The sequence below is a fragment of the Vulpes vulpes genome, chromosome 9, assembly GCF_048418805.1.
Source record: "Vulpes vulpes isolate BD-2025 chromosome 9, VulVul3, whole genome shotgun sequence".
Classification (NCBI taxonomy): domain Eukaryota; kingdom Metazoa; phylum Chordata; class Mammalia; order Carnivora; family Canidae; genus Vulpes; species Vulpes vulpes.
In genome coordinates this window covers 7,285,757-7,307,875 of record NC_132788.1, presented here as the reverse complement: position 1 = coordinate 7,307,875, position 22,119 = coordinate 7,285,757, and the positions used below count along the sequence as shown (strand labels likewise).

Here is a 22,119-nt window from a genome sequence, read left to right as displayed (position 1 = left end):
TTTACTTTTTATAGCAGAGAACTAAAAGTTTATAAGATACTTCAGTCACCCAGTTAGTGCCATGTTACCACTATATATTTGGAGTTTGGTCTTACCTTTATAAGTACCAGAAAATTACAGAAAATGACACATTAACTATAATTTTGCAAGCTCGTTAGCTCCTAAAGCAAGAAACAACAAGCATTTTAAGAATTAAATGGCTCAACTTTGAATGCCAGAGAAAAAACATAGTTGAGAGGGCAGAGAAGAAGTAAAAATTTATACTGTTAGTAGTGATGTGGAATAATGGCAAAATCACTTGAATTATGTGTCCTTTTGGTAGAAGCAGTAAGATTTACTGTCATCTGGTGCAAAGATTGGCAAACCAGCTTGGTCCCTGTTGTCATGAGCAGGTTTTTTTATTTTTTAATTTTTTTAATTCATGGGAGACATAGGCAGAGGGAGAAGCAGGCTCCTGTGGGGAGCCTAATGTGGGACTCGATCCCAGAACCCTGGGATCACGCCCTGAGCTGAAGGCAGATGCTCAGCCACTGAGTCACCCAGGTGCCCCATAAGTAGGGTTTTATTTGGAACACAGCTACACACATATGTTGGTGTGTTGTCTATGGCTGCTTTTGCACTGCAGTGGCAGAATTAAATAGTTGCATGTGGCCTGCAAAGCTGAAAATATTTACTGTCTGGCTCTTTGCAGAAAAAAATTGTTTACCCCTGATCTAGTGAAAAAAATCTTAACCTAAAATTTTCTAAGCTGAAACATAAATTTTAAGAATCTTTATACAAGTTATTTTTATTTTTGCAAAAGGTGCTTCATGTGGAAATAGTTCGAATCTGTTTTATTTTTCATTTGCTTTCTGACATGAGTTTTGGGGAGTTTGCTAGTTTTTGACATTTGTAATTTTTTTTTTCTTGCTGTCCTCTTTCATCATGTTATCTAGAAGTTCAGTTTTTTGACAGAATGACAGAATTTTCTGTATAACTATCATGAAGAATTGTTAAAATTTATTTGATAGCTATTTCTAGTGGTTTTTTGGGGGGTGGTAGACCAACCTTTGCTTTTCAGTATCTCGGTAAAGTGCACTAAATGTGGATTGACAGGTTACACTTTATTTTACTTTTTGAAGACAGCAGTATGCACAGGTTTTGGCTCAACAACAGAAAGCAGCTTTGTCTTCACAGCAGCAGCAGCAGTTGGCACTTCTTCTCCAACAGTTCCAGGCCCTGAAAATGAGGTTGGTCATCATTCCGTGATGTGTTAACATTGTGTGTGTGTGTGTGTGTGTGTGTGTGTGTGTGTGTGTGTGTGTGTGTTAAAGAGAAGAAAGGAAATGTTGGTATAATGTATGAACTCTGGTATCAAAATACCCACACATGGCACATGTGTGTATTATGTGTAAAAACAGAATATAGCTTTTAAAAATAATAACTAAGCTGGCAATAAAGCATTTTTGGTCTTTGTACTAATAGAGGATAAATTTGGAATAAGAATCACAGAATAATGAGAACATTGAAAAAGCAGTATATTCTTAAAGAACCAACAACAAAATTATAGTCTAGAAGTTTAATCTCCTTTTCACCCATGAGAACTCAGGAAAGATATTCACACTGCCATATAGAGTTAAACTCTTCCAGAACCCAAAAGCCATTCAGTTAAGTCTGAGGAAAAGGAAATTATGCTAGAAGTCTTAAATTTCTGTAGTTTCAGATTATCATTCAGGGCAATACTTGTATTTCCTTCAGAGGTATCGATGACCTTCTTAAAAATCTTACTGTCCAATTTGACCAAAACCTTCTACATTTCTCTCTTGAGTCCTAACCCATCTAGTGAGGTAGGCAGGTTAAGCGGTAAGGTGCCAGTTGACGGATGGATAACTGATACACCAAGAGATGAAAGGACTCAGTTGACATACTACACAGAAGACTTCAAAGGAATAAAACGAAGACCTTTTGACTTATGGTCTATGGGTTTTTCATTATAACAAGCTGGCTCTCTTATTCTTACTGACATATTCTGTTTTTTTGTTGTTGTTGTTTTTTTGTTTTGTTTTGTTTTTTTAAAGAATATAGGTATATTCCTTTAGAAATCAACATTTGTTAATACCTTGATTCCAGAAGGGTAATAACTGGGCCTCTATCTTTGTTCCTCTCCTAAACACTTTGGTGGTGTTACATTTTAGTTAAAACAATGAAGGAGTTTTCTGGCTAAATAGCTGGGAAAACCTGCCAATAATGTGGAAATTCCTCTTTATTTTTGCAAATGACAAGAACAAGTTAATTTTTTTATTTCCCTTTTGCAGAATATCTGATCAGAACATCATTCCTTCAGTAACTAGGTCTGTGTCGGTGCCAGATACTGGTTCTATCTGGGAGCTTCAACCAACAGCCTCACAGCCTACAGGTAAAAATTTAGATTGGCCTTTAGGGTAGCTCCAAGGATTTAGACTTTTATTTTATAATTCAGCTTTTAAAAAATATGTCACTTTTGAACCATTTTATATTGAATATTAACAAAAAGTCTCATTTTTTAATAGACGCCAGCAAAGGATTGAAAAATATTATTGAAAATACACTGTTAAGGATTTGCCAGAAGTGTTTAGTAGATAAATTTCATGAATTTGAATCAGCCTCTCTCTTTATGTTGCTCTACCAGTGTGGAAAAGTCTTTTAAGGGATCCCTCTGCCTGTGTCTCTGCCTTTCTGTGTGTGTGTGTCTCTCATGAATAAATAAAATCTTTAAAAAGAAGAAAAGTTTTTTGAAATGTTCTTTTTATTTCTTTTGCCAGAGTGGGAAAAAAAAAAAAAAAAGCTTAAGTAAAAACATTTTTTCTTTTGAGTGAAGGATTAATATATATAGCTTAACACTGCAGGCACCCAGAAGTTTTGAGATGAGAAAAGGCTGCTTTAAAGTGAGCACCCTACCTTATTCTCTGATCTTTTTGCATCAAATTAGAAATTTTGGAGCTGGAATTTTTTTTTTTAAGTCTTGATATTGGTGGAACACTTATGGTTTTTAAGATTTGATAACTGCAGATGTGGGTAGTTTGAACCATGGACAGTCCTTACAAGAGGTTATAGTTGGTGTTGACAATTCTCAGGAACCATAGGCATTGATGGATTTTTCTTTTTTTTTTTTAAGATTTTATTTATTTATTCATGAGAGACACAGAGAGAGAGAGAGGCAGAGACACAGGCAGAGGGAGAAGCAGGTCCCATGCAGGGAGCCTGATGTGGGACTCAATCCCGGGACTCCAGGAATACACCCTGGGCCAAAGGTGGCGCTAAACCTCTGAGCCACCAGGGCTGCCCCATTGATGGATTTTTCTTAAAGCCCTTGAGCTTTTCAGGCTGTAGTTCTCTTGCTAATACCGGTCCTGGGGATTATATCAGGAGAAGGACTGATTATCATCCTTCATCAACTTTCCCTACTCTGTGTACCTTATTTTTTTCTTAGTAGCCATTTATAGTTATGATGCTAAAATATTCTCCAGTTTTGGGGGAACTGTTTGTAAATACCTTATTAAGCAGTTTCTTTCTTTGGGTGTGGAATGATCAAGGCCTTTTACAAATAGTCCGTTGGTTTTCTACAACCAATAATTTATAGTACAGAAGTAGGGATATAGGGAATAGAGAATGCTGGAAAGTGATATCAGCAAACCTTTTGCTGGCAATAGGAAAATAGACTCAGAAATCTTTATCTGTTTACTACTTCATCTGACCTTGTGCTGTCAGCAGGACCCATTGTCATTTGTGAGATCTTCCCAGCCTTTCCAGAGGCTTCCCTAGCTCCAGCTATACCTCTTTCTCTCTCTTTGAAGTGAAATTTCACTTAGCAGAACATTAACCATTTTTAGATGAGCAATTCAGTGGCATTTAATACGTTCATAATATCGTGCAACTACCTAATGCTCGCTCTCTAGTTTCACAGTTATATACCTCTCTTGACCCCACTCTACTGAGTGTGCAATAAGAGTTTGTATGGCTGCTGGGAATGCTGTGGGCTTTGGGATCATTTAACACACTGGGATTTAAATCTTGGCATGGCCACATGCTTGGTGTGTGTCCTTGGGAATGTTATGGAACTACTCCTGATCCTTAGCTTATTCATCTGTAAAGATGAGGGATATGAATAGATACAGAGTTGGTTTGTTTTAAGAGAGAGGGAGGGGAGGGAGTGGGAGAGGGGCACCAGGAAAGGGAGAGGGTGGGGTGGGGGGTGGGGAGAGGAAGGGAAGGAATCCTAAGCAGACTCCACGCCCAGTGTGGAGCCCAATACCAGGCTCGATCTCATGACCCTGAGATCATGACCTGAACCAAAATCAAGAATCAGATGTTCAACCAAGTGAGCCACTCAGGTGCCCCTCTTACAGGGTTTTTGAAGATGAAATTAGTTTCCTAGCAAATGTCTGGTAATTTATTTCCTTCTAGATGGGTGAAGGATATTGATTTAAACCAGAGTTCAGTGGCAGTTTAGTCTGCCTAAAAGCAGTATGATGGAGCTCATTCAGGGACAGGGAAACAGCTTATGCTTGTGGATATATATATGGATATGTGTATATATATCCATATATATACTTTTATATATATATAAAATATATATATATATATATATATATTATATATATAAAAGCTCTGATATCCCTCACTTTTTTCCTTATTGTTTTACAGTTTGGGAAAGTGGTAGTGTATGGGATCTTCCCCTTGACACCACAACTCCAGGACCAGCCCTTGAACAGCTTCAGCAGATGGAGAAGGCCAAAGCTGCAAAGGTCTGAAACTCATTCTCCCATAGCAGTGCTTGCTTTCCACCTGTAGGATGGCATTTGTTTACTGATGTCTCTCTTGCTAGCTCTACTTTTTCCTGTTAGTTTACTGTTACTTAGTGGAATAAGCACATTCATATTCTATCCTTACCATTCCCTCTTCTCCCAAAAAAGACCTCAAACAATGAAAATTAGCAAACTAAATTAATTGGTTGTTGGTTGACACATTAATGATTATGATCATATGTATACTTTAATTACATTATTTATGGTATAAACACTTGTTAAACACTTTCCTAAGACCTAGGAAAATATGCACTGCATTGCTTATCAGACCATTGATCTGTGGCTTAAGTTTTCACATTGAATCTTTATAGTGGTGTTAGTTTACATTTCTTACTGTACCCAGACATGTGGTTGAAAAGCTCAACATTAACATTAAATCCTGTGTTCCATTCACGTCTTCTGGAGTAGCAGGAAGTCTTGAATTCTGGTTTTTATTATTTGTCAGCTAAGGATGTCTTACCAACAGTTATTGCTGTTATAATGATTCTCGGTCCTCATGCCTCTGGGAGAATCTTGTTCCTGTTTAATACTTAATGTGTTCTTATCCTCTGAGGTAGTGGCAGTCTCCTTAGAGGGTCCAGAACGTAGAAGGGGTTTATGGGTCAGGGTCTGTCTCCGTAAATGAGTAAGAGACCATAATTCAGCTAATTCTGGAGAGTGTTCTAGTACTGTAGTGCTTTGTGCTGGGAACATGTAGATGATGAGGGATAGGAGCCTGCAGTCTTTTGTGTCTGGGGTGTGTGTGTGTGTGTGTGTGTGTTTTGAAGTGGGTAGAAGACAATGACACACAGGTAAGTAACACAGTTACAAGGGTGGTCAGGAAAGCATATGGGCTAGCTATTCTCACCTTGTTGGAGAGGTGGGCATAAGGAATTGTTTTACGTTGATGGACAGTATTACCTGCACTGACTTTCACTTGAAGAACAGTAGGATTTAATCCAGTTAAAGGAGCCAGTTCCTGTAAAGGCTCAGAAATGCATGAGAACATACTGGCTCAAGAAGCAGCTAAATAATTTGGTCTGGCCTGCTGGGGACATTGTGTGTCTGAGGTATTGATTAGTGAAGAACAAGGAGGCTTAGATAAGACAAGCCAGTCATAAGAGTCCTTACACATGTCCTGTTAGAGGGTTAAGGTTTATTTTCAGGGTGAAGGATGGTATTAAATGTAAGCCCTGGAGTGATTTATTTTGATGGAACTTAAGATGTGCTGGGGAATGTGGGCAAAATGGATGCTGGGAAACCAAGTAAGGGACTCTTAGAAATGTGGATGAGAAAGTGAAAGCCTGAACTGGCATGTGGCAGTGAGATTGGAAACTAGGTGCTGGATTGGACTAGTAACTAAGAACTATAAATTATAGAACTAGTTAGGAGATTGATCTTCAAATTTTAAAGAACTGTGTTTTTTTCACATTAGCAGCTTTACAGTGTTGCTAATGAAACCTTGTAGACACACTATTAGATCTTGAATCAGAAAATTCTTTGTAGGGATGAGCACAGAAGTGCCACCCCAAGAGAGTTCTGACATTACTCTCCTGTTGGCCACTTTCTCCTATGTCTAGGCGATGACATGTGGTAGTGTGGAGTGAGGAGGAGAATCCATTCAGTTTAGAAGAGCATGACACTGTTGTACTTACTGCAACACAACAGAGCTGAGTTCTCACAGAGCTAGCTTCATCACTCATTTGCAGTACAAGCAACAGTGAATGGTGTAGTGTCTGCATCTTCTGGCTTCTCCTAATGGTGCTGGTCAGTGATGTTGGAGTGTTTCTGTGCTTGGCTTCAGGTTTCTTAGAGTGTTTTCTTGTAATCACAGCTAGAACAGGAGAGAAGAGAGGCAGAAATGAGGGCAAAACGGGAGGAGGAGGAACGAAAGAGGCAAGAAGAGCTCCGGAGACAACAGGAGGAAATTCTTCGGAGACAGCAGGAGGAGGAAAGGAAGAGGCGGGAGGAAGAAGAGCTCGCCCGAAGGAAACAGGTATACCTTGGAGAACACTGCCCCAGAATTAGCCCTGAACCACATTCTCAGTTCTCGGGAGCTGGTCTCTCAGAGGGAGTTAATGGCAGGATTGGGATTAAAACCTTAGGAGATTCACTTCCTTTAGAAGAAATGTCTGTGACCCACTTGTAGCCCCTTGGGGGATAGCTTCAGTCCTGGTACATCACTGAAGTTGATTTCTTTTGAATATTTTTAGTTAGATTGTAACTAAGTCTTTGTTTAAGTATTTATAACCAGTGATGAACAGTTTTCATGCATTTTGGCTGTTTATATTTCTTTTTTGGGGATTCTCTGTTCCTGTGCTGGATCCCTTTTTCTGTTGGGATTTTTACAGATCCCAGTTGAAATAGTCTGCTCTGTAATAGCCCCAAAGTCCAGCTTTCTCTCACATTTCATACCCATTATCGGCCCCAAGAGGTACTCTGTGAAGAACAGAAGGGTCCATGCTGAGATTAGATTTGAACTAATATTTCTTAGAGTTACACTCTACACTAGCATGTAAGGGCTCTAAGAAGTATTACAGTAAAGAATTCAGTTGAATTCTGTGTTGCTCAGTATTTCGTAAATTATTTTGATGGTGAGACCCTTTTCTTTGTACTTGTATGGGGGACTTTGTTCTTCAGAACACGTTCTAAACTACACAGCTTTTATTCAGTAGCTAATGGAGAAACTAGGACTGACTCTTAGTGTAGTGCTATTTAACTACTACTAGTTTATCTTATTTATTTATTTATTTATTATTATTATTATTATTATTATTTTAAGATTTTATTTATTCATGAGAGACAGAGGGGACGAGGCAGAGAGGTAGAGACACAGGCAGAGGGAGAAGCAGGCTCCCTTCAAGGAGCCTGATGCAGGACTCAATCCCAGGACACCGGGATCACAACCTGATCGTGTTCAACCACTGAGCCACCCAGGTGCCCTTGTTCATTTATTTTTTAGGTAGAAGACCCTGTGTGTGCACTAATATAGGGATGGTGGGGGGAGGGGAAGAGGGAGACATACATACATACATACATTTATTTATTTATTAATGAGGAGGTGGGGAGGAGCAGTGGGAGAGGGAGAGAGAGTCTCAAGTAAACTCCCTGCAAAGTGCAGAGCCTGACATGGGGCTTGATCCCACAACCCTAAGATTATGACCTGAGCTGTAATCAAGGGTTGGATGCCTAATGGACTGAGCCAGGTGCCTCACTACTAATACTTTAAATACAAACTATTTTAATTGTTGATATGTGTACTTCCTAACTCACATGTTTACTTTTTACTCTAGATCCTGGTTGTATTCTTTTTATATTTACTGTTAACAGAGCCTTAGCAACACATAGTCTCTTTTCAAATTATTATTATTTTTTTATTATTTATTTATGATAGTCACAGAGAGAGAGAGAGAGAGAGGCAGAGACACAGGCAGAGGGAGAAGCAGGCTCCATGCACCGGGAGCCCGATGTGGGATTCGATCCCGGGTCTCCAGGATCGCGCCCTGGGCCAAAGGCAGGCACCGAACCGCTGCGCCACCCAGGGATCCTTCTTTTCAAATTATAATGGAATATATTAATCAAGATCCAGAGTTTGTTTCTCTCTCTCTCTCATACACACGCGCACACACACACACACACACACACACACACACACACCTGCCATTTTTCTTTTTAAATTTAGGAAGAAGCTCTGCGACGCCAAAGGGAGCAAGAAATTGCATTAAGGCGACAGCGAGAAGAGGAAGAAAGACAACAGCAAGAAGAAGCTCTTAGGAGACTGGAGGAGAGGAGGAGAGAAGAGGAAGAAAGGCGGAAGCAGGAGGAGTTGTTACGCAAGCAGGTGACAGATGGCTTGCTCTTCTCATTGCTTTTTTTTTTTTTTAATTTTTTTAAATTATTTATTTATGATAGTCATACAGAGAGAGAGAGAGAGGCAGAGACACAGGCAGAGGGAGAAGCAGGCTCCATGCACCAGGAGCCTGACGTGGGATTCGATCCCGGGTCTCCAGGATCGCGCCCTGGGCCAAAGGCAGGTGCCATACCGCTGCGCCACCCAGGGATCTCCGTCATTGCTTTTCTGAAGCTAGGCATTTGTAATTAGAAAATGTTTGAAGAAGAGGATAGCCTATTTTACTAAGAGTTATTATAAGAGACCTAACTGACCCTCAACTACTTTTGTAATGACTGTCCCACAGGTAATTATGAAAGCTGGATAAAATATCAAAGAACCAACCCCACCGCCACCCCCATACCAGAGAGAAATCTAAAGAAGTCCCTACCCTTTAAAAAAACCAAATGAGAGTTCTGCACTTTACCCACTTTTGCCTCAGGGTACTCTTGTTTTTTCTAAAGTGCTCTATTAAGTGCTGCTTCATATTTTCACAGACTGTGCAACAGTAGGCACTATTCCAGTTCTAGTCCAGCCAGGCCATTCTGCCAGGCAGCCAGAACCACTAAAGCATTTCTTTTTAATGTTTAAGAACTTAGATTTTTTTTTATTAGTAGACTTTATTATATTAGAACAGTATTAGATTTTCAGAAAAATCTGGATGATAATATAGTGTCCTCTGTTATTTTTTATCTTACATTAGTATGGTACATTTGTCACATTAAACCATTATTGTTGTGTTGTTATTAACTAAAGTCCATAGTTTTGGTTTTTTTTTTCCACATTTCTTCAGTTTTTTCCTCATGTCCTTTTTCTTTTCCCAGATCCCAAATCCAAAGTACTACATTTAGTTGTCTCCTCAGCTGCTTCTTTACTTGACAGTTTCTCAGGCTTTCCTTGTTTTTGAGGTCTTTGACAGTTCTAACGAATTCATCTGATGTTTTTCTCACAATTCAGTTGGATTTAGGGGTGCTTAGAAAGTAGATCACACAGAGGCAAAGCGCCATTTTTATCACAGTCTATCAAGGGTACATATTATCAATGTGACTAATTACTGCTGGGGTAGACTTTAGTGACCTGCCTGCAGCAGTGCCTGATAGGTTTCTGTACTGTAAACATCACTCTTCTCCCCATGCACTGTGCTCTTTGGAAGGAAGTCACTATGGACAGTCCACACATACACATGTAGGTCGACACAAGCTGAATGTTACCTGCTTTTGCCTAAGTCCTAACTGAAGCTCTTTGAGCAACCGAAATTCTATTAGAGGTAGATAGCTTCAAGGATAGATTGTATGTCAATCGATTCCTCATTTGGCTTATTCATGTGACAGTTAAAGTAGTTCATGCCAGTTACTGTGCTTGTTTCCCAGTGAGGTATGAAAGTTTTAAAGAAATTGTTTCGGGATCCCTGGGTGGCGCAGCGGTTTGGCGCCTGCCTTTGGCCCAGGGCGCGATCCTGGAGACCCGGGATCGAATCCCACATCGGGCTCCCGGTGCATGGAGCCTGCTTCTCCCTCTGCCTGTGTCTCTGCCTCTCTCTCTCTCTGTGACTATCATAAATAAATAAATTAAAAAAAAAAAAAAGAAATTGTTTCTGTCCTTAAGCTCATAGGTTATGTTGGTGATGATTATACAGGAAAGAAATGCCACAGTTAGGATACTTTCAGCTGCAAAACCAAAATATTCACCTAAAAATAGTTTAAACAACAGATCGCCTGTCAATAGATAAGGTAGTTATACACGACTTCAGTAACTCAGTGTTATCATTAAGGATCCAGGTCTTTTGCAAACTTGTACTCTAGTGTTTCTTGGTGGCTTGACTTTTGACTTTAGATTTTTCACCTCATGATTAAGAGTTTTGGATACCATACCCTTGTACAGCCTGCAAGCGAATGGTCCCTCTCTAATGCTTCTTTTGTTTCAAAAGAATACCTTCTTGGGGATGGTGGCAGGGTCGAGGAAGAAGAAGAATACCTTTTCTAGAAGCCTTCCAGCAGACATCCCTTTGACCTAAATCATATCACATGGATGGCCCTAGTTACAGTGGAAGCTTAAAAAGTGAAATCTGGCATTTTAGATGTCTGAGGTGACTGATCTTCTGTCTGCAAGGAAGAAACCTGAAAGGAATCATTTTTGGATAGGAAATAGTTGTTGCCATGGGTGGGCTAGGAGTAAACAGAAAAGGAGCAAACAGAAAAGGGCAACAGAAAAGTCCATTATAAATGGACATAATGAAATGGCAGAGGGGAAGTCTACCTCCTAAAGGCAAGGCTAGGGAAGTCCTCATAGAGTGGTCGATATCTGCCTGGAGTTCTGGAGAATAAAGAGAAATGTACTATCTGGATAAAACATCATTGTAGGTACAGTAAGCAGATTCTGTGAAGGAGGACAAGGAGCATTCCAGAGGGCACATTGCAATGGTTTTTGAAGAAGGAAAGCAGAAGGAAAATGAGCCGAGGTACAGGACAGATAGAGGGATAGACAATAGGTCAAGGAGAGATGTGCTCAAGGACCTGTGGGCTACAGGGGGTGTGAATCAGTGGTGAAATTTAAATGGTCTTATAAGGTTGCTCTGGTTCCAGAGCTGGTTGAGGCTTTCTTGGTAATCTGTCTTTGCAAAGTCCTGGTGCCTCTTCAAGCCCAGCACCCTGAAAAGCTAGCTCTGCCTCTGCATAGGAACAGTTTTCAGAAGCCTTTACTGCAGTTGGTGGTGATCTCTTAGGTCAGCCCTATTTTTTTTCTTTTTTTAAAGATTTTATTTATTCATGAGAGACACAGAGAAGGCAGAGACATAGGCAGAGGGAGAAGCAGGCTTCTTGCAGGGAGCCGATGTGGCTCTCGATCCTGGAACTCTGGGATCATGCCCTGAGCCGAAGGCAGACAGTCAACTGCTGAGCCACCCAGGCATCCCTCTTAGGTCGGTCTTTATCACAAATGTTTGAAGTGACATTCCTTTTATGAAGAAATTCGCAAATAAATTAAAAATTTATCCTGTAAACACTCTGAGCCTTTGTAGCTACTGTAAATGTATTTTAAAAGAAAACTGCTTTTTGTCATCATAAAGTTTCTGCTTTCTCTGTTACTTCTATAGCTTTTTAACAGAAACCTTCAAAAATGATTCAGATTTTTTAAAACACAATTAAATTTTATTCTCTTTTATTTTTCCTTCTTGGAAGGAAGAGGAGGCTGCAAAATGGGCCAGGGAAGAAGAAGAAGCCCAGCGTCGATTAGAGGAGAACCGGCTGCGAATGGAAGAGGAGGCAGCCCGACTCCGGCACGAAGAAGAGGAGCGGAAGAGGAAAGAGTTAGAGCTCCAGCGGCAGAAGGAGTTAATGCGCCAGAGGCAGCAGCAACAAGAGGCTCTCCGGAGGTTGCAGCAGCAACAGCAGCAGCAGCAGCTGGCTCAGATGAAGGTAAAGCCTTGACACCAATCATAGGTGCTACTTGCTGATATTTTTAAGATACTGGCATATCAGTAGCAGGAAAGGAGTGTGCTTTCTTTAGTATTGAATGTTACTACTATTTTTCCCCCCAATGTGGGGCTTGAACTCATGACCCAGAGATCAAGAGTCACATGCTCTACTGACTAAGCAAGCCACGCATTCAGCAAGACTTAGTGATTGTCTGGATCTGAGGGACAAAGGCAGAGCTGGGGTGGCTCCTAGATAGTAAGCCTTCAGTAACCCTAAAGTCTTGACATTAATGATGGAATGGGAGTAATTGGGAAGTGAGCAGCTGTATGGCAGGGTCCAGATAACTTTACATGTGATCTGTGGTTAGCAGTATCCTAACTGCTGGTTAGTGTCCCCTATCTTCACTGGGCTCATAGAGAAAGACATATAAATAGTAAATGTGAATAGAGTGTTGAGTGTAGCAGAAGAGGTGGTATCAAGCAGTAGTGTATAAGCACATGGGAATTTGTTAAGAATGCAGATTCTCTGGTCCCACCCCAGACTTCCTAAATCTGAACTTTTGAGGGGTGAGGCTCAGTAATCTATTTGGAAAAGTCTCCAGGGGATTCTTATGCTTGCTAAAATGTGAGAAGCACTATCTACATGGGAAGCTTGGAAAGGCTTTTTGGAAAGATAACTTTTAAGTTGAGTCATTAGGGAGGGAAAATTAAAAACAAGAAAAAAGCCACACAGGCCACTTGGAGAGTGGAAGGGGTTTTTGAGAGAGGAGACATGGTATGAGCACAGGAATGAAATACAATAATACTGCGGTATGTTTGGGGGAAATTTAAAAAGTGAGTTACTGTTGCTTGTGAGTACAGTACAAGAGAAATGTGGTTAGGGTCCATGTATATTAAAGAATTAAGACTTAAAGATATGTGAAACAGTGGACTACTGAAGTATTTTCAGCTAGGAAATTACACTGTCAGATTTGCAGGAGCAGATATTAGTCACTTTGAGAACTAAATGGAAGATGGATTTAGAAGGAACAGAGCTGGTGTTTGGCAGAGTGGCTGTGAGGGGCTGGTGGGGTTGTCCAGGTACAGAAGAGGAAGGCCATAGTGGGATTGGAAAGGTGGAGTTGAAGATAACTCTCATTATTGAGTGCTTGCTTTATGTCAAGCACTGGGCCACAGCTTTCCATATGTTACATAGGTTCTTCTTTATATCCACCATTAAAAGCTTAGGTGTGGATACCTATGTTCTGCCAAAGAGAGAACATTTTTTGTTCAGGAGCTGAGTTGTTTGTTGTGGGTCCAGCTGGGGGTTAAGCACAGAGCCGTGTATTAGAACCTATGTGTCTATGGCTCCAGAGCCCTCAAAAGGCTGTCAGAAGACTTTTCTTAAGAGGCCATATCATAGACTGTGGTGACTGATAAGAATATGGGATGAGGGGGAAGACAAAGGCACGGGTAATTCCAGATTCTCAACTTCTCTGGCTGTGTCTTTTGTGTGTATCTGGTTTTGTCCTGTTATCCTCCAATAAATACTAAACATTCTGAATGAAGATAAAGGACTTGAGATGGTTATGAGGAATTGCTTAAAGGTTCTCTTGAGAAAAAAAAAAAGGCATTAAAATTGGTACCAAAAAAAAAAAAGTTCTTTAAAGATGGCTTTATTGAGATAATGCAACTCATGCCATACAATTGAACCAGTTAAAGTATACAATTCTGTAATTTCAGTGTGGTCACAGGTATGTGCAACTATCACCACAGTGGATTTTAACATTTTCATTACCACTCTCAGCCCCCTCCCCCCGCCCTGACGAACCCACTGGCTATCACACCCTATGCCCTATTCTCTCCAGCCCAAAGTAACCCTTTAATCTACTTTCTGTCTTTATAGATTTGTCTATTCTAAACATTTCAGTTAAAAAAGAATTGTATCCATTTTGTGACTGACCTCTTTGAATTAGCATAATGGTTTCAAAGTCCACTCATACTGTAACATGAACCAGTACTTCATTCCTTTTTGTGGCTGAATAATATTCTACTGATGGACATGCCAGCTTTTGTTATCCATCAGTTGATGGACATTTGAACTGTTTCTATTTTTTGTCTGTTATGAATATTGCTGCTATAGATAAATATTCATGTATACGCTTTTATGTAGATGTGTAATATAAACCTAGGAATGGAATTGCTGGGTCATATGAGAACTATGTATTTAATGGTTTGTGAAACTACCAGACTATTTTCCAAAATGGCTGCACCATTTTACATTACCACCAGCAATATATGAGGATTCAAATTTCTCCACATCCTCATTAATCCTTATTATCTGATCTTTTGATTATAGCCATCCTCATAGGTGTGAAGTGATATCTTGTTGTTTTGGTTTGTGTTTCCCTGGTCACTAATGATGTCAAGTATCTTTTCATGTGTTTATTAGCCATTTATGTGTTTTGGAGAAATGTCTTTTCAAATCCTTGGCCTTTTAATCTAGGTTGTCTTACTGAGTTTATAAGAGTTTTTTATATATTCTAGATAAAAGTCCCGTGTCAGATACATGATTTAAAAATATTTTCTCCTCTTACTTGAGTTGTCTTTGTACTTCCTTGATAGTGTCCTTTGATGCATAAAGTTTTTCATTTTGATGAAGTTCAATTTTTTTTCTTTTGTTGTTTGTGCTTTTGGTGTCATAACTAAGAAAATACTGCCAAATCTGAGGTCATGTAAATTTATTCTTATGTTTTCTTAAAATATTTTTGTAATTTTAGCTGCCAAAATAAGATCTGTGATCCATTTTGAATTAATTTTTGTTAATTGTATGAGGTAAGGGTTTGATTTCCATTCTTTTGCATGTGACTGACTATCCAGTTGTTCTACACTATTTGTTGAAGACTATTCTTTACTGAATGGCCTTGACATTTGAGTTGAAAATCAGTTGACCATAGACCTGTGACTTCATTTCTGGATTTTGAATTCTGTTCAGATGATCTATATATACATCTGTCATTATGCTAGTAACACACCCATCTCGATAGTTTATTGCTTTAAGTTTTGAAATCAGGGAGTGTGAGTCCTCCAACTTTGTTCTTTTTCCATATTGTTTTGCTATTTTGAGTCTATTTCGTTCCAAAAGGATGGTAGAATTAGCTTATCAGTTTCCACAAAGAATCCAGATGGGATTTTGACAGAGATTGCCTTGACTCTGTAGATCAACTTGAGGAGTTTTGCCACCTTAACAATACTGTCTTCTGATCATAAACGTGGGGTGATTTTTATTTAGATCTTCTTGAATTTCTTTCAGTCTTATAGTTTTTAGAATATAACTTGTAGTACTTCTGTTAAACTTATTATTTTGTTCTTGTAAATGGAATTTTCAAAATTTCATTTTCAGATTGTTCATTGTAAGTGTATAGATACGCAATTGATATTTGTATATTGAGCTTGTATCCTGCAATCTTGCTGAACTGCTTTATTAATTGTTTTGTAATGGATTCATTAGGAATTTCTGTACACAGAATTTTGTCATCTGCGAATAGAGATGGTTTTACTTCTTCCTTTCCAGTCTTTTATTTCATTTTCTTACCTAGTTGTCCTGGCTAGAATCTCTAATATAATGTAGAAATGGCAAATCAAATATCTTTGTATTGTTTCTGATCTTGGAAGAGGAAGCATCCAGTCTCTCACCATTAAATTTAATGTTATCTATGGGTTTTTTGTAGATGCCCCTCATCAAGCTGAGGAAGTTTCCTTCCTTTTCTTCTTTGTTGAGTATTTTTATGCTGAAAGGGTGTCTATTTCCCTCCTCCTCCACCCATGTGTATACTTGCACTTTCTCACTCTCTCAAATAAATAAATAAAATCTTAAAAACAAAACAAAACGTTACTATCAGTGAAGGCTTGACAGTGGAGATACAATCTAACATCCATAATATCTAATGTTTTGCAGATAGCAATGTAGGAGATATATATTTTTAATTACCTTTCATTTGAGTGATCTTATTTAAGATATAAATTAATAATTTGGAAGTTCTTAGTATCCTAAGGAGATTTTCAAATGCACTCAATAGAAATGGTGAATGAGATTTTTAAGAAATATCTTCCATGTCTACATCCTGCTGTAATGTCTGTACCATTTTTTCTTAAAACTGTTTTCCTTTGCCTCCAAGAGGAGTTTGAATAAGATGATGTTTTGCTTGACTTTGATGTCCTGAACTTTATGTAATTATTTTTCTTTAATCTGTTGTTTATTATAAATTTAGCTTTTTGTTTGTTTAATCTTTGCATCTCTCCATCAATAGTTTTATTGCATCAATAGTTTTATTTCATAGCTCTCATATTGGACAGCTCTTTCTGCATTTTTCAAATTCAGCTGAATTATCCACCGTAAGCTTTTTACCAGCTCTTTTACGGAATGCTTTAGTCCCCCTGACCTTGTGATGATTGCACCTCTCTTTAAAGTTTTTATGACACTTGAATTTACAGAATCTGAATACCTTGCAATCATTGCAGACATCATGCCATGCTGGGTGTAAATGAGTCCTGAACAGAACTAGCACTTCTCAATACACATGTTGAAACTATGTGGATTCCCACTGACCAAACGCCATTCTTGAACAGAAGTCTGAATGTCTTCTTACAGGTCTATTTAGCTTGTCTATTTCTTCTTGAGTAAGTTTTTGGCAGTTTGTCTCTTCATAGGAATATGTCTCCTTCATCTGGGTTATCTAATTGATCAGCAGACTGTTGGTCATGGTATTCCTTTATATTCCTTTCTGTAAGATCAGTAGTGATGTTGCCCTTACTCTCCTGATTGTAGTAATTTGAGTCTTGTCTTTTTCTTGGACAGTCAAGCTAAGTCAATTTTGTTGATCTTTTTAAAGAACAAGCTTTTGGTTTTATTGATCTTTTTCTATTTTATGTTTCATCAGTTGCTTCTAATTTTATTATTTCTTCCTGCTTGCTTTAAGTTTACTTTGCTCTCTTTTTCTAGTATCTTTTTTTTTTAAGTATTTTGTTTCTTTATTCATGAGAGACACACAGAGGCATAGGCAAAGGGAGAAGCAGACTCCTCAAGGGGAGCCGGATGTGGGTACTTGATCCTGGGACTCCAGGACCACACCCTGAGCTGAAGGCAGACACTCAACCAGTGAGCCACTCAGGCATCCCTTTTTCTAGTATCTTAAGGTAGAAGGTTCATCTTTTGAGATCTTTCTTCTTTCTCAATATTGAGATTTGCAGTTATAAATTTCCCTGAGGATTGCTTTAGCTGCCACCCATACGTTTTGCTTTGTTCTTGTATTCATTGGTTATATAGAAGTGTTTTGTTTAATTTCCACTTATTTGTGATTTTCCAAAATTTCTTTGTTCTCTTTCCATTGTGATCACAGAACATACTTTATATTCTTTTTCTTTTCCTTTATTTTTTTTTTTTAAGTAGGCTCCACATCCAGTGTAGGGCTTGAGCTTGAGTCACATGCTCTACCGAATGAACCAGCTAGGTGCTTCTATTTTTCCCTTTAAATGAATTATTGAAGTTTTTATGTCCCAAATTTTACCTTCTTTAGGTCTGTCCTGGAGAATATTCCATGTTTCTTTGAGAAGAATGTATATTCTGTTGTTGGCTGGCATGTTTATATAGATGTCTTTTAGGTCCAGTTGGTTTATAGTGTTGTTCAAGTCACCTAGATCCTTGTTGATCTCCACCTAATTGCTTTGTCTATTTTTGAAAGTGGAGTATTAATGAAGTCTTTAAGTATTATTGTCTAAATATTGTCAAGCTACTGAATTGTTTATATTTCATTTCTGCCATTTCTTGCTTTTTTTTTTTTTTTTTTTTTTGGTGCTCTGTTGTATTGCCCATATGTGTTTGTAATTTTTTTTATCTTCCTGCTGGATTGATCCTTTATTATAATTAAATGTCTCTATCTCTAATAACTTTTTTTAAAAGTAGGCTCCATGCTCACTGTGTAGTCCAGTATGGGACTTGAACTCACAACCCTGAAATCAAGACCTGAGCTGAGATTAAGAGTCAGCTGCCACTTAACAACTGAGCCATATAGGTGCCCCACCATTTTTTTGGTTTAGTTTTAATTTTAATTTTATTTTTTAAAAGATTTTATTTATTTATTCATGAGAGATAGATTGAGAGGCAGAGACTCACAGGCAGGGGGAGAAGCAGGGTCCATGTGGGGAGCCCAATGTGGGAATCGATCCCAGGACCCCACACCCTGAGCTGAAGGCAGATGCTCAATCACTGAGCCACCCAGGCATCCCTTTTGTTTTGTTTTGTTTTAAAGTATATTTTGTCTGATAATGATATAGAACCTCCAGCTTTCTTGTGTTTGTTGTTTGCCTGATACATCTTTATCTATGCTTTCACTTTCAACCTGTTTATACCTTTGAATATAAAATATCTCTTCAAGACAGTATAGTTGTATCTTATTTTTGTATCCAGTCTGATAATCTCTGCCTTTTGACTTGATTCTTTAATCCATTCACATTTAGTGATATTATTTATCTAATTGGATTTATGCCTGCCATTTTACTTTTTGTCTCTTATGTCTTTTTTTCTCTTGTCTTCCTTTACTGCTGCTTTTTTTGCAGTAATATTTCCCATTGTAGCATTTTAATTCTTTAATAATTTAAATCCCTGTATGTTTATTATATAACTTTATTTATCTCTTGTTTTCTTCATTTGTACTTCTGAATTCAAGTTACCATATGGAGTGATTTACTTAGCCCAATACAACTTCTTTCCCACTTACCTCCGTCTGCTAGCAAGAAACCCTCTGAATTTACTGGGAATGTCTTTATTTCACCTTTATTTTTGAAAGACCTTTAGTGGATGTAGAATTCCTTGTTGATCATTTTGTTCTGAGGACTTGGGATATCTTATCCCACTGCTTTCTGGATTCCATTGTTTCTGATGATAAGTCAGCTATTAATTTTGTGAGATTTCTCTTGTAAATGGCAATTTGTTTTTCTTCTTGCTGCTTTCAAGATTTTTCTCTTTGGCTTTCAGTGTTTTCACCATGATAATGTCTATTTGTGGATCTCTTTATCTTGTTATAGTTAAGCTTCCTGGATGTGTAAATTGATGTTTTTAAATAAATTTCAGCCATGATTGCTTCAAACATTTTTTCTTTTCCTTTCCTCTCCTGGTACTTGCATTAGGCACATATTGGTGTACTCAGTGGTATGTCACATTTCTCTAAGGCTCTCTTTGTTTCTCTTCATTCTTTCTCCCTGTTTTTTGGATTGTGTAATCTCTATTGATCTGCGAGTTTTACTAATTTCTTTCTTTGGCCAGTTCAGGTATACTTCTAACTCAAGTTTTTTTTTTTTTTTTTTTTTTTTTTCATTTTACTTAGCGGGCTTTCAAGCTTCAGAATTTCCTTCTGGTGTAAAAATATTCTCAATCTCTCTCTCTCTCGATATTCTTTATTTGATGTGACATTGTCATCATGCCTTCCTTTACTACTTTAATCATGGTTTTATTTAGTTCTCTGAATATATTTGTAAGACTTTGATGTTTTTGTTCATTCTGACATCTGGTCACCCTCATAGGTGATTGTCAGCTTTTTTCCTGGTGTATAGTCCATTCTTTCTTGTTACTTTACATGTCTCATAATATTTTGTTGGAAACTGGACTTTTTTTTTTTTTTTAAGATTTTATTTATTTATTCATGAGAGAGAGAGAAAGAGAAAGGCAGAGGGAGAAGCAGGCTCCATGCAGGGAGCCCGACGCGGGACTCGACTCCAGGTCCCTAGGACCATGCCCTGGGCGGAAGGCAGGCACTAAACCGTTGGAGCCATTCCAGGGATCCCCAAGGAAACTGGACTTTTTTGATATCATTGTCATTAAAGGTCCTACACACCCTATCATTTTTTAATTCTTTTTAAAGATTTTATTTATTTATTAATGAGAGAGAGAAAGAGAGAGAGAGAGAGGCAGAGACACACAGGCAGAGGGAAAAGCAGGCTCCATGCAGGGAGCCTGACATGGGACTTGATCCAGGATCTCCAGGATCGTGCCCTGGGCTGAAGGTGGTGCTAAACCCCTGAGCCACCCAGGTTACCCACACACTCCATCATTATTTGTTTTGTGACTGATTTGATTAATTTAGTGAAGTCTAGTCTCTCTCTACCTCTCTAATAGGGGGAAGCCTCTGCTGCTGCTCTTCTGGGAGATGCAGCATTTGGTTTGCCCACAGTCACTCTTGGATCACTGTTTTTGGCAGGACTGTCTTTGATTATCTTTTTCTACATCTGACCTATACTAATTGCTACCTGAATTGCTCTACTGTTGTCAGAAGTGCCCTGGAGCATAGATTGCTTCATAGACTGACCCAGTCAAATTCAGACTTCTTTGAAGAGAGACTTCCTGAGGTCTGTTTTTGCGATTGTTTCTGACACCCCCACCCCCCCCCCCCCCAATTTCTTTTAGCTCTTTCCTTGGTTCTCTGAGACCAAATAGGGGCCCACAGTTTAATCTGTATCTCCGGTGAATCTATCAGTCTCTGCCTAATTGCCTTTCACTCAGCCTCCACTGTTTTTAAAAGTGTCCTTTGGCTTGGACTTCTCATTCTCCACACTCTGTTACAAATAAAGTCAGTTCCTTTAGGAACCATATTCTGATCTTTTTCCCCTTATATCCACCCCAAGGCAAAAATCTCTGAGTCCCAGCTCTGGCGCTGGCTACAGTGGTGTACTGAGTGGCACTCATGCTGAGGAATTGAGTCCTTGGGGGAGGATCAAGAGCCTCAGGTTTTCTTGGCTTGCTTCTCCTAGTGGCATGGTGGCCTTTTGACCTAGGGCAGTGGCACTCAGGGCCCTGGTAGTACCAGTAGTACTATGTTCAGGATTGTTTCCACCCTACTAGTTGGAGGCTAGGCATAAAAAGAGAGCCCTTACCTCTCAGCTGTACTTGCCTGTAGCTTAGCCTTTGCAGCAGATAGCTGTAGCCAGGATGGGAAATGCTGGTGTTGTGCTTTTTGAGGGAAGCCGGCCCACTGACTGGTAGCTGATGGGGGAGAGGGAGGCCTATGTTCTTAGTGATACTCATCTGGAGTGGAGTTTCAGTCTGGCTGAACTGGGAGTTGGGAGAGAGTAGATCTTGGTGCAGGTACCACAGACTCTCAGTTCTTATGGAATTTTGGCAGGTTTTCTTGAATAAATGTTTCTTCATTTGCTATATTCCCTTATGTTCATTTCCAGAGGCTTTCTTTTAAATGACTTTTTTTTTTTTTTAAGATTTTATTTATTCAAGAGAGAGAGAGGCAGAGACACAGAGAAGGAAAAGCAGCCTCCTATGAGGCACTGATGTGGGACTCGATCCCAGGACCCCGGAATTATGACCTGAGCCAAAGGCAGATGCTCAACCACTGAGCCACCCAGGCGTCCCTCCAGAGGCTGTCAATAATTTTCACCAGTTTCGCTGGGGAGAGGGGCCTACAGAACCCTTGCACTCTCATACTAGAAGTATAACAGTTTGAACAGTTGTTTTTAAAAATAAAAAAATAGTGCTAAAAAGTAAGGTAACAATATCAGCAGAAGAAACAGTAAATTTTCTTAAATCACTGAAGGATTTTAGGCATTCAGGTGACACAGAATGTACCAACCTCTCTATTTGTATGATTGATAAACTGCAGTTCTCTTGAGTGGGCAGACAGGATGCTGGTTGAATTGGAAAATGTCCTGAGGCATTGATGGAGTGATGGGCTATTATTTCCTATGGACAAATAAGATTTAAGGAAAATAATAACTATGTGTAGACATTTGTCTGCCATGTAAAGAAGACAGATTTGTTCTGCATTATTCCAAAGGGCAGACCTGTGAGTCATGAGTGTCGAGTACAGTGAAGTATATTTTGGCACAGCAAGTGGGAAGATTTCAGAGGTGCCTGAAAGGGGAGGAGGCCATTTGGCAAGGAGGTACATCTCTTCTGCTGCTAGCTGAGGTTCTTTTTTTTTTTTTTTTAATTTTATTTTATTTTACTATTTATTTATTTAATTTTATTTTATTTT

General features: G+C 38.9%; 1 protein-coding gene and 1 pseudogene across 7 annotated transcripts in view; one reads left to right on the top strand and one right to left on the bottom strand.

Moving 5' to 3' along the window:
• GIGYF2 (GRB10 interacting GYF protein 2) overlaps nt 1-22,119 on the top strand; it is a 136,176-nt gene that overhangs the window by 99,473 nt on the left and 14,584 nt on the right. For all 7 annotated transcript variants that reach the window (XR_011994119.1, XM_072719143.1, XM_072719144.1 and 4 more), the window contains 6 exons: nt 1,122-1,229; nt 2,295-2,395; nt 4,663-4,763; nt 6,637-6,798; nt 8,485-8,643; nt 11,868-12,104. Coding sequence is in view for 6 of the 7 variants with exons in the window: in XM_072719143.1 (XP_072575244.1) it covers nt 1,122-1,229; nt 2,295-2,395; nt 4,663-4,763; nt 6,637-6,798; nt 8,485-8,643; nt 11,868-12,104 (868 nt within the window). In the remaining variant the exon portion in view is untranslated. The remainder of the gene's footprint in view (nt 1-1,121; nt 1,230-2,294; nt 2,396-4,662; nt 4,764-6,636; nt 6,799-8,484; nt 8,644-11,867; nt 12,105-22,119) is intronic.
• LOC112925495 (probable ribosome biogenesis protein RLP24 pseudogene) lies at nt 16,180-16,664 on the bottom strand (annotated as a pseudogene).